Source organism: Antrostomus carolinensis, unplaced genomic scaffold (genome assembly GCF_000700745.2).
Source record: "Antrostomus carolinensis isolate BGI_N321 unplaced genomic scaffold, ASM70074v2 scaffold17856, whole genome shotgun sequence".
Lineage (NCBI taxonomy): Eukaryota > Metazoa > Chordata > Aves > Caprimulgiformes > Caprimulgidae > Antrostomus > Antrostomus carolinensis.
This window is the reverse complement of record NW_010321345.1, coordinates 22,324-37,561: the sequence shown is the minus strand read 5'-3', so window position 1 is coordinate 37,561 and position 15,238 is coordinate 22,324. Positions and strand designations below refer to the sequence as shown.

Genomic DNA, 15,238 nt, shown 5'->3' with positions numbered 1-15,238 from the left:
TATTGTGGTGGTACTGATGTATTTCAGATCTCTAGTCTTCATTCCAGCAGTCCTCACAAATAATCTTCTCCTCCTCCTCCACTCAAAAGCAGGGAAAAAACAGAGAGAGGTGGAAAAAGCAAATCCAGAACATTTGTTTTCTTAGCTTTTAAGAGCAATGCACCAAAGACAGCCAGAGGGTTATCATTCATAACACCTGAAGTGCACCATCATATTTTTAGTCTCTCGTGGTGGAAGCATACCAGTCCTTAGCACAAACAGAGGTGCCTGTTGTTTATTGTCCACAGCGGGCAGGCAGGGCAAGGCCATGCAGCAGTCCAGGCCCCTAGCAGGCTGTGCAGGCATTAACTCCTCCTTTGCAGTAGCCCATGTCTCAGGAAGGCAAATTCTGTCACAGTGTGGTGATCATTACTGTTTCCTCATAAAATAAGAGCTATGTGCACTAGAACTCATCGAGCATTTTAATTGTGCAGCTTGGGGACACTAGTTCATCTTTCCTGCAGCTTCTGGCCTTTATCAACATAAGGAGTAAGTTACATAAAAATACACTTACCAAAAGCCTGTGTTGGGGATTTGTAGTTGATGTTCAAATCAACATAAAGAAGTATAAAGCTTGGAAGACAATTTTCTGTCATCTTTGCTACAACTTAAGCACCATTACAGAATATTAAAAGGAAAACTAGATATTGCTTTGATTTTTCTAGTAGTTTCTTACTCAGTTTGTCATACCTCTGTATTTCCATATTCCCTGTGCCTATTTTGTACTTTGGAAAACAATTATTGTATTTCCCTGCAAGTCACTGTCCCACTATCTCTGTATTAACATGGGCTTTCATCTTCTAAACTCTTTGTTAAGAACTTAACCATAAGCCTGTGAATCGTTAATGTATCCCAAGTGAATTGTGTATGTAAATAATTGCATGATGTTAATTTTAATCATTGCTCTTTCTTTCTCTTTATTTTCTTATTAATTGTTCTGCTCTAGATCAAAACCAGGCTCTTCGGCTGTGTCTGGGCAGCACTGCTGTTGGGGCCCAGTATGGGGCTATCTCTGCTCTCAGTATCAACAATGACTGTTCAAGGCTCCTGTGTGGCTTTGCGAAAGGACAGGTAATTCCCATGGGATGAGATGGTCCAGTGCTCTGTCCTTCTGTAGGCTGTTACGGAGAGACTGTCCAGAGGTGACAATAGCTCCAAGCCAATCACACTCAACATGTAGCTGTTTGTTAGTTGTTTTTGTGCTGAGAAGCAGTATGCATGGCTTGATCTTCCTGGAGGTTTTTTTGGCCAGCCAATTCCTCCATCCAGTGAGCTAACTCAGAGTGTTTGGGGTAGGTTTCTGTGGAGGAAATGGGTAATGCAGAACATAGTGAAGAATTCAATTAATGGTGGCTTGTTGTGAGAGAAGTCCTGCTCCTGATAAGCTGAAATGTGTGCACCAGGACAACCAACTTAGTCTTTCTGGGTCACTTTGTGAGATCTCTGCTTTGTAGTTAAAGCTCATTTTTATTGTGGTGATGACTTAAAATTCTTGAAACTCTTATCTAGCCCCAAAGTTCATTTTTACTAATACCTTCTGTTGTATGATGGAAGCAGCATAGCTTTTGAATGCAGGGGGAAAAGGGTTTGCATCTGCTGTTGTAGTTTTATGCCCATCTCTGAACCTAAAGAGAAAGCAATTCCTGAACAAAAGTTATAAAACTAAGCCAAAATGGATAGAAGTTAACTTGGTAAAATTTAGAGGTCAGTGGAATACAAAGAAGGATATTTTGTTTTTCTTTTTGGTTTCATTTCCCTTCACTGCTTTGGCTTTCACCTTCATTCTAGATAAAACACACTCCAATGCCTGTGATAGGAATAAATGACAGACTGTTCCAGACCATGTGGAAATACAGATCTGATCCAGAGCAGAGCAGTGGCCAATTTTAAATGATACTCAGATAAAATACTTCGGAGCAGCAGTTCTGAAACATCTGTTCTACAGAGCTTTCATAGATGATTTATGGAACCATGTAAAATAGTATTTCCAGTAAAACGTTCGATTCAAGTTGTAATCTCAGTTCTTCTGGGCTGAATATTCTTCAGTTATGCAGTAAGCAGTTTGGGACTTCCTGCTTCTTAGTTGAGGAATTGCCTGAATTTAATATCCAAATACAAGCCAAGCTGTATACTCCTACCTGACCTGTCATGCTGAGCAAACTCAAGAGGAGAGAAGTGAGAAGGTTCATGGTAGCCGTGGAGATGCTCAAGTTTTGCTAATGGGTGTTGGCAGAGATTATTCGACTGTTTGCTGATTCTGTGAGAGAGAAATGCATGGAACTATTTTGAACAGTATTGTGTGGTAGGGAAGTTATCACATTCTTTAGTTGTATTAAAGATAGCTGTGAGGTGAGTGAGTTTAGGCAGGTGGTGAGAGCTTGCCAAAAGCATGTGATTCAGAGTTGTGAAGATAACTCTAATGCTGTCAATGGGAGTGTAAGAAGATAAGTAAACTGCTTGTAAATACAGGGTAGGAACAGATTTCAGCTCACTTTTCTTTGATATGAAGACTCTACTAACCCAGGATGATATTTGGAATATAGAAATTTTCTATTAATGTGCTAACACACAAAGTGATGAAGAGAACCCCTTGGCAGTAAACGTGTACTGAGAACAGTCTGCTTGCAGATCACAATGTGGGATCTGGCCAGTGGGAAGCTGCTGCGATCAATAACAGATGCCCACCCACCAGGAACAGCCATTTTGCATATCAAGGTAACAAACACTATATGTAGTATTTGTATACTACTCTTTCTTTTTTTCTTTAAAACACACTTGTGGTCAGCCAGATGTGTTGACTTTCCTTGTGTAGTACTTTTAGAGGTACAGATGAGAACAGCTGCCTAGGAGCTGTATGGTGATAGTATCCAGAGGTGAGAAAAATGAGCAGAAATTCTATTTAAGAAAGCAACTGAGTATTTTGAGAGCTGAAATAATAGTATCAACTATGAGTTGTGATATAATAAATAACAGTTGTCTGTTATAACTCTCCTCTCTGATGCCAAAATCTATGAGGAGTTAGTTGCTGGAATAAATTTCTTTCAAACTTGCAGTGGTTTGAACTTGATGCGTGATTTGCCAACTTTGACCTTAAGAGTCTGAAGTGTAGAAAGTAGCTTCTGTCAGCAGTTTTTCAAATAACTTGTTGAGAATGTTTGAGTTGAAACATAGCGTTGTCATCACACACACAAACTCACATCTGATTTTGTGCATGACTGTTTTATGAGGACTTTTCCTACCGGAGCATAAGGCTCCTTAGCCACTTGGTCAGAGCAGTGATGTTGGTGCATCACTCAAACTCTTCTTTCTCTTCTCCTTTCCTGGACCTTACTAAGACATCCCAGACCCATACAGTGTCACACAGGGAACTACAGTAGTGGGTCTGGTGGGACACATTGCTCAAGGTCAGGTTTTCAAGTACTGATTGGTCTGGTGGCTAACCAAGAATGTTTTGTGGGTGTGAAGGTGCCCCCTATTCATCTTTGCCCTGTGCGTAAAGATGAATATTCCCCTGTGCCAGGTCCTCTGCTCCTAGTGGCCCCCTTCTCTACCTCATGACCTGATGGCAGTACCAGTGTTGAAGAGTACTTAGACACTGCTGTACAGCCCAGATGCTTGTGCTGCTAGATGCTGGGTTGCGAAGTCCTCCAGAAGGGTGCTTCAGCTGTCGCTGTGACCCTTTCTTATCGGGATTTTTGGTATCATTAGTAGTTCTGGGTGTTTCTGATTTTGGTCTGTTTGTGACCACAGCCTGTTCACCAGCCCTGGCACCAAGTCTCATGGTCTTGAGGCTGTGAGCTGCTCTAGTGGTAGCACAGGTTCTGACCTGCAAGAAAAAGCAGTGGGACTTTGATAACAAAATCTAGCCATAGGGCTTGCTGGAGGGATGGAGATGAAACGCAAAACCTTGCTTTTCTTACATATCATAAAAAAAGACAGTAATTGTATGTTAGAGATGTCTTTCTGGTAGGTACAATGCTTGTACTTTTGTGTGCTGTTAATGATGCCATAACATGCATTTTTCTATCTTTTTTTTTTTTTTGTAGTTTATTTTTTAATGCCACTGTTAATCCAATTATCTGCTCAGTTTACAGATGACCCGACACTTGCAATTTGCAATGACAGCGGAGGCTCTGTATTTGAACTGTCATTTAAGTAAGACAATAACTCTTAAGTACTCATGGAAAGTACAAGAAGCTAATACTGGGTCATAGTTTCTAAGCAAAAAACCCCATTGGAACCTGTAAAGTTACTGTCTGAACATTGAAGGTGTAATTTAGGGCTGCAGTTTAATTTCACAGCTGAAGCAAGATGCTGTCTGGCAGTGTATTAGTCGAAGAACAACCTAAGTTATTAAGGGGATCAATGTGTTGTCCAGAATCTTGGCATTCCTTGTGGGCTCTTGGTAGTTATCATGAAAGTGCTGCCTCATGGTTTTCCTTGTTTCATTAGAGAGAACTGCCCAGCAGTAACTGTTCATTTTCTTCTTGGCCTCTTCAAGAGCGGGAGGGACAAGGAGGGAGGATGGGTCCTGACAGTCTATGGGGTCTGATCATGTCCAGGAATTGCCAAAAACTTTACTGTTAAATAAAATCTTAAGGAATTCTTGTCTGTATCTGAGCAGCTGTATGGGACTGCTTCCAGTGACACTCTAAAGACATCCCTGGAGCTGTGAAAAGGGCTTTTTAAAACAAATGTTTATGAAGGATCGGGCTTGAGATTTCATGAGATTGTTGGGCTGATCTCTTCTTGATAGTTGGTCACCAGGCTCATTTCTTTGCAGGAGGGTTATGGGAGTGAGAACATGTGAATCTCGATGTCTCTTCAGTGGCTCAAAGGGGGAAGTTTGCTGTATTGAACCATTACATGCAAAAGTTGATCTGAGAGACCATCCTATCACGCAGTATTCACTGCTGGCCATGGCCTCCCTAACAAAGGTGACTTGCTGCTTGCAGAGGCATTTATGTGAGAAATCACAAAGGAGAAGCTTTTTGTTATATACTCAAACATTTCATTTTGTTTTTTTGTTTTTCTTGAAGATACTGGTTATTGGCCTGAAGCCATCTCTGAAAGTGTGGATGACTTTTCCGTATGGTCGTGTGAGTAATGAAGCCAAATGCTTGCTTTTTGGATTATGGCTACAAACAGTTCCTGGAGCAAAGGGCGTGAGATTAGGACCAGGTGTTTGGTATCACTACTTTATTAGCACGCAGTAAACTCTGCATTGTGGAATTACAGTGTTAATCTGTTGGTCTGATGTGTTCAGACTGTGGGCAGAGAGCTGCTTTCAGTTGTACCTATGTGAAAATGCTGAATTTCTCCAATAAGCAGGAAATGAGGAAAGTGGGAGCCCCTCAGCTTCTTGTCTTCCCTGATGTGACCTGGGTGGACCCACAGATGGGATGTCGACCTGATTATGTCTACAGTCACCTTAATCTGGGGCCATTGTTTTACATAAGAACCGTGCAATAGAACCCTTAATTGCAGGGACAGAAACAAAGTGGAATTAGAGCACTAAACAGTCTGCTAAATTCCTGTCACTAGTCGCTGGTATAATTCTTCTTGGAAAAGCAGCTAGGGGAAGATGTGGGATATGTTAGATTGGGATAATGGAGACAAGGCTGCTAGCAAGCTGCAGCTTGTAGTCCATCAATCCATGTGAGACTGGATCTACATTAAGCAGCTTGGACACAGGTTTTGTTCTGACTGGTCGTCCACTTTGCTGAGAGGCACATGTTGCCCCTCAACAGTGTGGGTTGGACCAAAGAGCACAAGCTATTGCTCTGCTCCCAGCAGATCAAGAAATTGCTTTACAGCCTGTGTGTGTACATGGCGAAGTCAGTGAGTAGCAGCTGATGAACAGCATGTGTGCTGGAACTGAGGTTCTGCCTTGTGTACCTTAAATACTGGCTGTGCTTTTTTGTCTAACAGATGGACCCTTCTAGTGTCCCTCTTCTGGCATGGCACTTTGTGGCTGTACAGAACTCTGTGAACCCCATGCTTGCATTTTGTCGAGGAGATGTTGTTCATTTTCTTCTGGTAAGCCTGGATGTTTTATGCTGCTTTTCAGATAGTCACATCTTATGCACGTGTTCAGTTGACTGAGCCTCTGTCTCAGTGAAGGTGTGGTATCTGTGAATGCTAGGCATATCTGCAGGTTGCATTCAGCTCGGGAAAACAAACTGGTTGGTCATTGCTCTTCAGCAAGCAGTGGTGCCCTTTCCTAAGAATCTGGAGAGGTGAGCTTTATGTGTTCCAGAAGCATTCATTTGGAGCTGTTTATGACATGGAGCTGTTGTAGTGCAAATAAATGATTTAAAATTGCTCCAGGAGAGGGCACTTGTTTCTCCTGCCCCCCTGGCCAGAGCCAGTCCCCTACTCTTTGCTCACTCGTATGAGTGCTTTTGAAAGTGAGACATTTGAGAAGCCTGTGTGCTGCTGCTGCACGCTCAGTGTGCTTGTCTGAGGGGAGCACCAGACTCCTGGAGTTGGTGGGGTGTCCTCTGGGAATAGAGAGGTTGACCAGAGGAAAATCTTTGAGTTTGAGTTAGCCTTGTCTGATTTCTCTTTTAGGTAAAGAGAGATGACACTGGTGCAATACATGTCACTAAGCAGAGACAGCTTCATCTACACTATGACCTCATCAACTTTACTGTAAGTCTTAATACTATAGGATGGTTAATTTTTTTTTTTTTTCACTACTTCCCTTGTGAATGTATCTCAGTAGCCCTTAGTTCTATACTATTGTTTTTACAAATTTAGCATAAGAACTGGCTGTATTTATCTAGAGCTCACTAATTGAAAACATCCTTAAACTTGGGACTCAGTGAAAAACCAGCCCAAGTGAAATAACAAGTAGTAGCTAAAGAGTAAAAAATTAGTATAATGCAGGCAACAATACTCCCCTTTCTTGGGAAGGGGGGGTGCTAGCCTTGCTGAAATATTTTCAAGAGCTAGAGAATCTGTTGAGAAAGATTTTTATTCTATATTCTTATGAAAGAAAGCAAACTTTTCTAATTGATTCAGTAAAATTCTAGTGTTACCACATACAAGTGTTTGCTAAAGCACTATAGTTGTTTGATGCTTTAAAAAAAAAAAAAAATTGCTCAACTCTAAAACACATTTACAGAATACAGAGAATAAAACAGGAAAGGCCAAAATACCAAGACGGATATCCACATCAGCTGGAATTTGAAGTTTGCTAACAAACATGCTAGGCTGTTTTAAAAAAATAATAATGGTAAAAGCAGGGGAAAAAAAGCATTTTTTGAACATAAAAGTAGAAGCCACAGAATATGGATGACAGGCGTTGAGTTAAAGTTAGATGTACTATTTATCTTTCTGATGCCTCTTGATGCCATGTTTAACTCCTAAGGGATTTGTGGACATGTGTTGTAGTAGTCATGGTCTTGAGACCTTTGGATAGAAAGTGTGCTAGAGCATAAATAGTGCACAAAGAGGATGAGAGCTCTGGTGGACTTCCATTTGTCTACAGGGGTTTTTTGTGAAGAACGTTCCTTTCTCTCAGTGTTAAAGCTGATACTCCAGAAGGAGCCTCCCTGTCTTTGCCTTTGGAGTTATGCATGGGTGCTTTTATAAAGAAACCACTGCTAGCCATCCTAGAACTTCCAGTATTGATACTTAAGAATATACTCAAAGCCTTCTTAGTTGGCCTCTAATTGTGTATGCATCAATTAAATCTTCAATTTGTTGCTTTTTCAGTGGATAAACTCACGGACAGCAGTGCTTCTGGACAGTGTGGAGAAGCTGCATGTTATAGATCGTCAGACACAGGAAGAGCTGGAGACCATAGAGATCTCGGAAGTTCAGCTAGTCTACAACAGCAGCCACTTCAAATCTCTGGCTACAGGAGGCAACGTCAGCGAAGCTCTGGTAGACACAAATGACCTGCTTGTGTTAGCTAACTGTTTTAGATATGCCCTAAGTGGGGGAGTCTGGAGCTTTGGAAAAAATGCTTTTTGAAGCATCTTAAAAATCATACATGGTGTTGATGTGGCCAGCTAATAGTTTCCTTTTGTGCATTGCTGTTTTGGGGAACTGCTTTTAAGTCACCAAGCTTTGCAATTCTCTGTACAGGAAGAAACCTGATGTGCTTTATTATTCAAGAGATTCCTATAGACTTTTTTACTTTGGGCAATTGTATGACACACATACTCTGCCATAGCAGTACCTGTGCAGTACACGTGTTCCCTGCCCTTCTCTCACAGATTGTCATGCAGTGGTAGATAGCATGAAGCACCTATGCTTGTAGGTACTACACTTCTTTTTTTGTTTGAAGTAAAAAACCAAACACATCCACACTAGTGGAAGAGCAGCACTGCAAATGTGTTTCCTACTTTCTCCTCTTTTGTTTATTTCTCTTTCTTTTATTTTGACTTTCATGCTTGTTTATTTTTTTTTTAACTGTGACCCATATGGTGTCTAAACAAGTTTTATTTCCTGAAGTAGATGTTGATTTCAGTGCCTCCTGATAGCTCCTGTAACACACCTGTGCCTTCTGCAGCAGGCTCACTTTAATGTGATATTACCATAGCATTGTGGAGGTTTTTTTAAAACTGTGGTTGTGGGACAAGTTACTGCTTTCAGTAGAAAATTAGTTTCTCTGTTTTGGAAACAGTTTGCAAAAATGTGTAGGAAAGAACCTTCCATCCTTGCATCGAAGCCTCCCAGTGCTGCACCAGAAATGCCTCAGCTGGACGATATGGTTCCTGTTCAGTTCTGCTAAAGCCCTGTGAGACTTGTGGGCCCAAACAGCTAGTGGAAGGCTCATGTTGGTCTGTCGTTTGGATCCACAATTCTAAGCCAAGCATATGGTCAGGACTGAGCTCCAGAAGCCAAAGGAGAAGTGCCTTCCATACAGGATAGCAGGGTTTCATAAAAAAGACCTCTCTGTCCTGGTTCCCTTTGAGCACAAAGGATGGAGTGCTTCTTTCAGTCTCACTGGCCAGATCTATGAAGAGTCTTTGCAGCCTTTAGGTCTACACAGCTGCTGTTTATCTGGCTTTCATTGCTTTATCTGCTTCACACTGCTAGCATTGCTGTCATTCCTTCTGCTGCAGATGCATAGTGAGGAAGGAGTGAGAAGGTGGAGTCTAGTCTAAGTTAGCTTTTTGTACTGCCTGCGACATGATCTGGAATTGCCAGGCACAACCTCACAGAACATAGATAGAGATTGGCACTAAGGTGGGATATGAGCTCTCCTTGCTAGGAAATGTCATTATTCAGAGCCTTTCACTCAATTCCAGAAACTCTGCACTGTCCTGTGAGGACTTCTGGTGACTACTGTTGAAGCCAGAGACATGTGGCTTGGCAAACTGGTGTGCCCAAAGAAGTGCTGCCTGTTAATCCTATTGTGAGTCTAGAAAAGACCCCTGCTTAATTCATAGACTGAAATCGCAGATGAGATCTTGAGTCTATAATGCCATTTGGAAACAGAGGACACAAAACAGGCAGTCTCTTTCCTTGCGCTTCAGTAGGAATTACAAGGCAACCTATTCTAGAGCAATTGAGTCAAGGACAACTTATGAGAAGTTTGGGGGTTTTTTCATGGCTCAGAGGATCAGAAATAGACCTTTTCCTGTGTTAATTCTGCAGACACTCTGAAAGGTAGATCTTAGATGAGGCTGCTGCTCCCATAAGGGATATTCTGGTTTCAGAGGTGCCCGGGTTTGTGGACGGAGACTGTAAGGCCCCATTTTTCTACTGCAGCATCTGAAGAAAGGTACAGTGAATATCTTCTGCTTCAGCCTTAGGTTCTGTGCTGAGCAGGTTGAAGTGCTATTATGGCAGTCCCTGGAATGGGCACACTTTTCAGCAGTGGCAAGAGATTCAGGAGGCTTTCATACCTGGCCAGACTGAGAAAAGTACAGGACAAACAGCTCTGCCCTGTGTCACTCTGAAGCAGAGTGGGAAGCAAGCACTGCCAGGGCACTGTGGTAAAATCTCTGGTTTTGATGTGATCCTCCATTTCTCACATTGTAAATGTGCCTATACACAGCTTTTTAACACCAGCTACTGGCATTCAAACTTCTCTTGTAGCAACTCTCACTTGAACAATATTCTTTCCATCTGCTTCTCCTACACATTTACTCTAGAGGAAGATTTGTGAAGAAGTGGAAGGCAAGGAAAGAGTCGCCATAATATTTTTTTTTTTTTTTGCATCTGAGAGTAGACACAGAGCCCTGTTTGTGGCTCCTTATGATTCCTTCATGTTTTGTCTGTGATCAGAGCTCAGTAGCACTTTAAGCTGCATTCACAAGCAGAAGAGTGTGGCAGCAGAGCATTTTTACTTACTACTGCCCAGCAATCTGTGTTGTTCTCTCCTAGTCCTCGTTTTGATTCATGAATTACAAAGTGTCTCTAAAGTTTTAAGTGTATATATTTTTCTTGGGAAACTTTATAAAAACAAAAAGCAGTTCGACTTGCATTTCTTTTTTTCCCCTGTAGGCATTGGTTGGAGAGAAAGCTTGTTATCAATCCATCAGCAGCTGTGGTGGTCAGATCTTTTACCTTGGAACTAAGGTAAATGTGGGGAGTTTTTAATAAAAATAAAGGACATCCACTCTTGATGGTAGCTTGACTTCTGGAGAAGAGCAATTTTTTATTCTGTGGAGATATGAATCAAAGATGGGTTCATTGTGCACTTATGTCGTGGACTAAAGAAACGTGCAATAATTTGGTTTTAGCCAAGGTACAGGCTAAGAAGGGTATTGTTATAGTTACACATTAACTATGACAATAGTTGATGCTGCTTTAGGGTAGACTTACTATTACTTTACTGACATCTCCTCTGTGCTAAACTGCAAGTTCTCTGTCCTAATTCTGCTAGTGAATGAACAGAATAAGACAGTGGGGAAAACTAGACTCTATTGCATGAAATGATAATAGGAATATCCAATTAGCTTTTCCTATCCTGCTGTGCAGGCTGTCTGTGAAAAGGCAAAGAGAGGTGGCCTATAGGATGGCATAGGGAAGTAGGGGAAGAGGTGAGGGATGGTATCTTGGAGTAGATGGCTTGTGAGGCCATGTAAAGGAAGTTTGCTGTTAAATATAAACATCCAATGTATTCCTGCCTTGCCAAGCTTGAGGATTGTTTTACTTAGCTTCATCTGTACCTGCATGCTCTGGTGGGTCTGTGGGATAGCACAGGCTGCATGAGCAACTGTAAGTAAATAAATAATCTTTTTTTTTTCTTTTTTAGTCTGTTCATGTCATGACATTGAGGAGCTGGAGAGAGGTAGGTTGAGAGGAAAACTGTACAGCTTAGTACGTTCAAATTGCTTAAATGTAGCTTGAGTGGAGGAAGGGAGCATTTGTGAAGCATGTTCTGAGCACCGTGTTGAGGATCCCTGATGGCTATGCAGAGCCAGCACCACAGGTACACTGCTTGGAGACCTTGTTCTCCCAAGCAAGACATAATGCCTTGCCATGCTTCAGCTTCTGTTAACGAGTCAGGGTTAGAGCAGTGTATGACTTCAGAGGGCTGTGTAAGTGTAAGCCTTCTATCTGCCAGACAAGCATGCAGGAGTGGAAAGAAATCTGGTTCACTGTATTTTTATCTCCAGCTACTGCACGAACTACATCATGAAAGCCATCAAAGACTACCTAGAAAGTTAATTGGATTTTAGGTCCTTTTTTCTGTTGGTAGAAGATTTTTTTGAACCTCATTTCTCTGGCAGCTGAAACCCTATCAAGTTCCACACTAAAGTTCTTAGTGATCTATTTCTGTCTATTTGTTCCTGTGTTGTTCTTTTCACTTGAGTTCAACAGCAGTTTTTCCTTTCTGGATCATCACTTTGCAGTATGTTTATTCAGCATATGCACATTCTCTCTCAGACATTGTTTTGCAAGGTTCTTTAGTAGTGAGTGAGTTCGTGTCGCAGTGCAAAATGCTGGTCTGAGACTCAGAAGATTCTCTTTGCTCAGACAGTACTTTAACATTTTGACCTAGCATACCAAAACCAGTGGTGCTCAGCCTTGTGGGTTAATGATTTCTGAAGTAGAAAATACTTGTTACCTACTTCAATCCTTATTGACTGTGATCTCAGAAGAAAATAAAAGGTAGGATGAGTATATCTGTATGCTGAAAACGTGGCAGAGTTTGTTGTGCTCTAAGTTATGAGGCAAGGATAGGGAATGGAAAATTTTGATTGTGATTGAAGATGCTTGCTGATGCTGTGGGTCTCCGTTCATCAAGCATCTGACCTAAAATGTAGCCCCCTGGGCCTGACACTTGTTAGTCGTTTTTAAGCACAAAATGCACATATGAGAGAATCTTTTTGAGATACTGTTCTTTACTGCAATGTGCTGAATACTTTTGATATTTCCTGTCCCCTTGCTGTCAGGAATCATGACCCACTACTGAGAAATGCTGATCTTAAACGTGAGGGGATCATCTTTTCTGTATATTAAGGTCCAATATTACTTGTGCTTTTAGAGAGTTGACCACCTTCTGAAACAAGAGCGTCTCACTGATGCCCTGGCTCTAGCTTGGTCTTTTTATGAGGGTAAAGCAAAGGCTGTAGTAGGTAAGTCTTGGTAGTTTGTAGTTGTTTTTTGTTTGGGTTTTTTTTTTTTTTTTTTTTCTAAATTGAAACCGCTAGGGAAGGTTTTACACCTGTGCATGTACTGAAATCACTGTTTCGGGGTAAAAAAAGAAAGGAAGAGAATTGAATTGAAGAAGAGAAAGTAGTCTGTTGCTTTGGCAGAAACAACACCCTTGATATGGATTGATTTGGCTTTTTTAGAATCATAGTTCCTTTAGCAGCCTGCTGTTTTCAAATGAAAATAAGACTCGGTCTGTGTTGTGACTCCTGTCTGTTGTCACTTGGCCACAAAGGAGATGGTCTTGAATAACTAACCTGCTAAAATATTCCTGAAGGTCACCCATGACCTGTAGGTAATCTTCACTGTGATGTTCTGTCAGCTCAGCCAAGCAGGTACTTGCATTCGAGTCTCCTCTGACTATACAACTGACTGAAATAACTGCTGGGTTTTGGCACCATGTTTCTTATAAAGGAGGATGCTTTGTGAGCACTTAGCTTGTTATGATAAACATGTTAGTTATGCCAGAAACTGCTGCTTGGACTAGACACACTGAATTTTCAGCAACTAACTTCGGATGGTTTTGACAGATGAGACTCAAATTCTCAGGATAAGATCCTCCTGCTATGAAATTGCTAGTATATGAACATGTGTCTCGTTTTAATGCATGGATATTAAACAGATTGTTTTTCAGTGTTCAAAAGAATTACTGTCCTTTTTAGTTGACATTTAAGAATTGTTTGCTCTTGTAGTGCACTTCTTGTGCATCAGAGCATCCTCCAACAATTAGCATTGTGTACAGCCTTTGACAGCCCTCCATTAATTGTTCTCTCAATATTAAAAAAGCACTCAGATCTGTTTTTGCCGTTCCTGTGCTGGAACAGTCTTTACATTGGGAGAGCAAACTCTTCAGAAAAGGAGTGGGCTAAAAATAGATCACAAAATTCTATGTGTAGATATCCTGACCTCTGCACCTCAAGAGTAGTGGTGTTTGTGTCTGAACTGGGGGTTTATATTTCCACTGGTAGCTTAGATGAGAAAAGCTTCTTTTTCCCCTCCTCATTCTTTCCAGGCTTGTCTGGGGACACAAGCAAGCGGAAAGCAGTCATTGCAGACAGAGTGAGTCATTGATCTCTTCCTAACTGGATTTGCTTGTATGCTGATGTGATATAACTGTAGTCCTGGAAGGAACGGCTAATGTCCTCCAGAAGTTAATCCAACTAACTCTAGAACATATACATGTCCCTGTCTTACGAAGATTGTGAGCAGGATTTTAGAAGAGACTTGGAAGTACCTTTTGGATAAAGGTGGAGATAAAACCTGCAGCATTAGCAAAGCAAAATGTGACCTTATCATCCAGGCCTTGAGATCTCTGGTCTCCTCACAGTGGAGAGAAACCTTTTCTGTAGGTAACAGCAGAGTTTCCTGACCTTTGATTAGCAAGTGTCTGTCAGTACATAACTTGCTGAGTCTCAGAATGGAAACTTTAGTCCATATATACATGGGCATGGAATAAACTCTTCAGCTGATCCCGTTCAGTTGTTGAAGGGACCTGTTTTTGCAAAGGGTGTGTTTAAAATACATAATTATTGCAATAATTATTCACCTGCATGTTTTATTTGCAGGTGAATAAGTTTTGTTATTTAAGGTAGTATAATTTAAGCTTTGGGTGAAAACATGTCCCACATGAGCCTTGTGCTCCAGGATGTGTTCATCTGCCTGAAAATCGGCTGGCAGACTGGCTGCCCAGTTTCTCAGTCAGCTGAAGTTAGTGTAGGCCTTCAGTATCCCACTGGGCCGCTTCTGTGCCATGTCATGTCATTGCCTCTTGGCAGCCTTTTCCCTCTCCTCCTTCCTGCCCACAGTAGTTCATACCCAAAATGGGACAACAGAGTTTACAGTGCTGCCAACCCCCGAATCAGTCTACTAAATGTGCTACCAAGTAGGGCCTCTAGTGTACGATGTAAGCAAATTTTCTTGTTTATCGTAATTCAGATGGTTGAAATCCTTCTCCATTATGCTGATCGGACTTTGAAGAAATGTCCTGACCAAGGAAAAATCCAGGTTATGGAGCAACATTTTCAGGTATGGTGCTCCAGAGGACTCTTTTGTATAGATTTTTTTTTTTTTTTTTTTTTAAATCAGACTTTGCTTTGCTGCAAAAATTACTTGTCTAGTTCTGAAAAATACTGCTGTGGTTCACCTGAACTCACCTCAGTTGTGTTCACTAATGAAATCAGGATTCAGTTACGGCTAGGCGGCAGAGCAGAACCTGTATGCTGCCCTCTGTCCTCTGTAGATGTGTGACTAGAGTTTTTCTCCATATGAACCAGCATATGGAAAAACCCGTCACTGTGCCAGCTACCAGCTGACTTGAATATCTTATTGATTCTGCTCTGTATTGGCCAGCCTTCATTTTGTGCTCTGCAGGATGTGCTATTTGGCAGGATTGTTGCCACTCCTTACAGCTTTTTTATGTTTCTTCCGCAGGACGTGGTGCCTGTCATAGTTGATTACTGTCTCTTACTCCAGCGCACGTAAGTCTGAGTTTGCAAGCCTGTCTCCCAAGGCATACCACCAACCCATGTAGTCCTGAGTGCTGTCTCCTGTCATATCACATGGTTTAGAAGAGTCA

At 41.5% G+C, this 15,238-nt stretch overlaps 1 protein-coding gene across 1 annotated transcript in view; it reads left to right on the top strand.

Annotated features, from left to right (window-relative positions):
• Positions 1–985: 985 nt before the first annotated feature.
• VPS8 (VPS8 subunit of CORVET complex) overlaps positions 986–15,238 on the top strand; it is a gene marked incomplete at both ends in the record, with an annotated part of 33,496 nt that continues 19,243 nt past the window's right edge. The window contains 14 exons of the mRNA XM_010169899.2: positions 986–1,110; positions 2,668–2,754; positions 4,127–4,194; positions 4,823–4,976; positions 5,079–5,138; positions 5,971–6,078; positions 6,613–6,693; positions 7,762–7,932; positions 10,507–10,581; positions 11,261–11,296; positions 12,497–12,587; positions 13,676–13,722; positions 14,599–14,688; positions 15,094–15,140. Coding sequence (XP_010168201.1) covers positions 986–1,110; positions 2,668–2,754; positions 4,127–4,194; positions 4,823–4,976; positions 5,079–5,138; positions 5,971–6,078; positions 6,613–6,693; positions 7,762–7,932; positions 10,507–10,581; positions 11,261–11,296; positions 12,497–12,587; positions 13,676–13,722; positions 14,599–14,688; positions 15,094–15,140 — 1,240 coding nt within the window. The remainder of the gene's footprint in view (positions 1,111–2,667; positions 2,755–4,126; positions 4,195–4,822; positions 4,977–5,078; positions 5,139–5,970; positions 6,079–6,612; positions 6,694–7,761; positions 7,933–10,506; positions 10,582–11,260; positions 11,297–12,496; positions 12,588–13,675; positions 13,723–14,598; positions 14,689–15,093; positions 15,141–15,238) is intronic.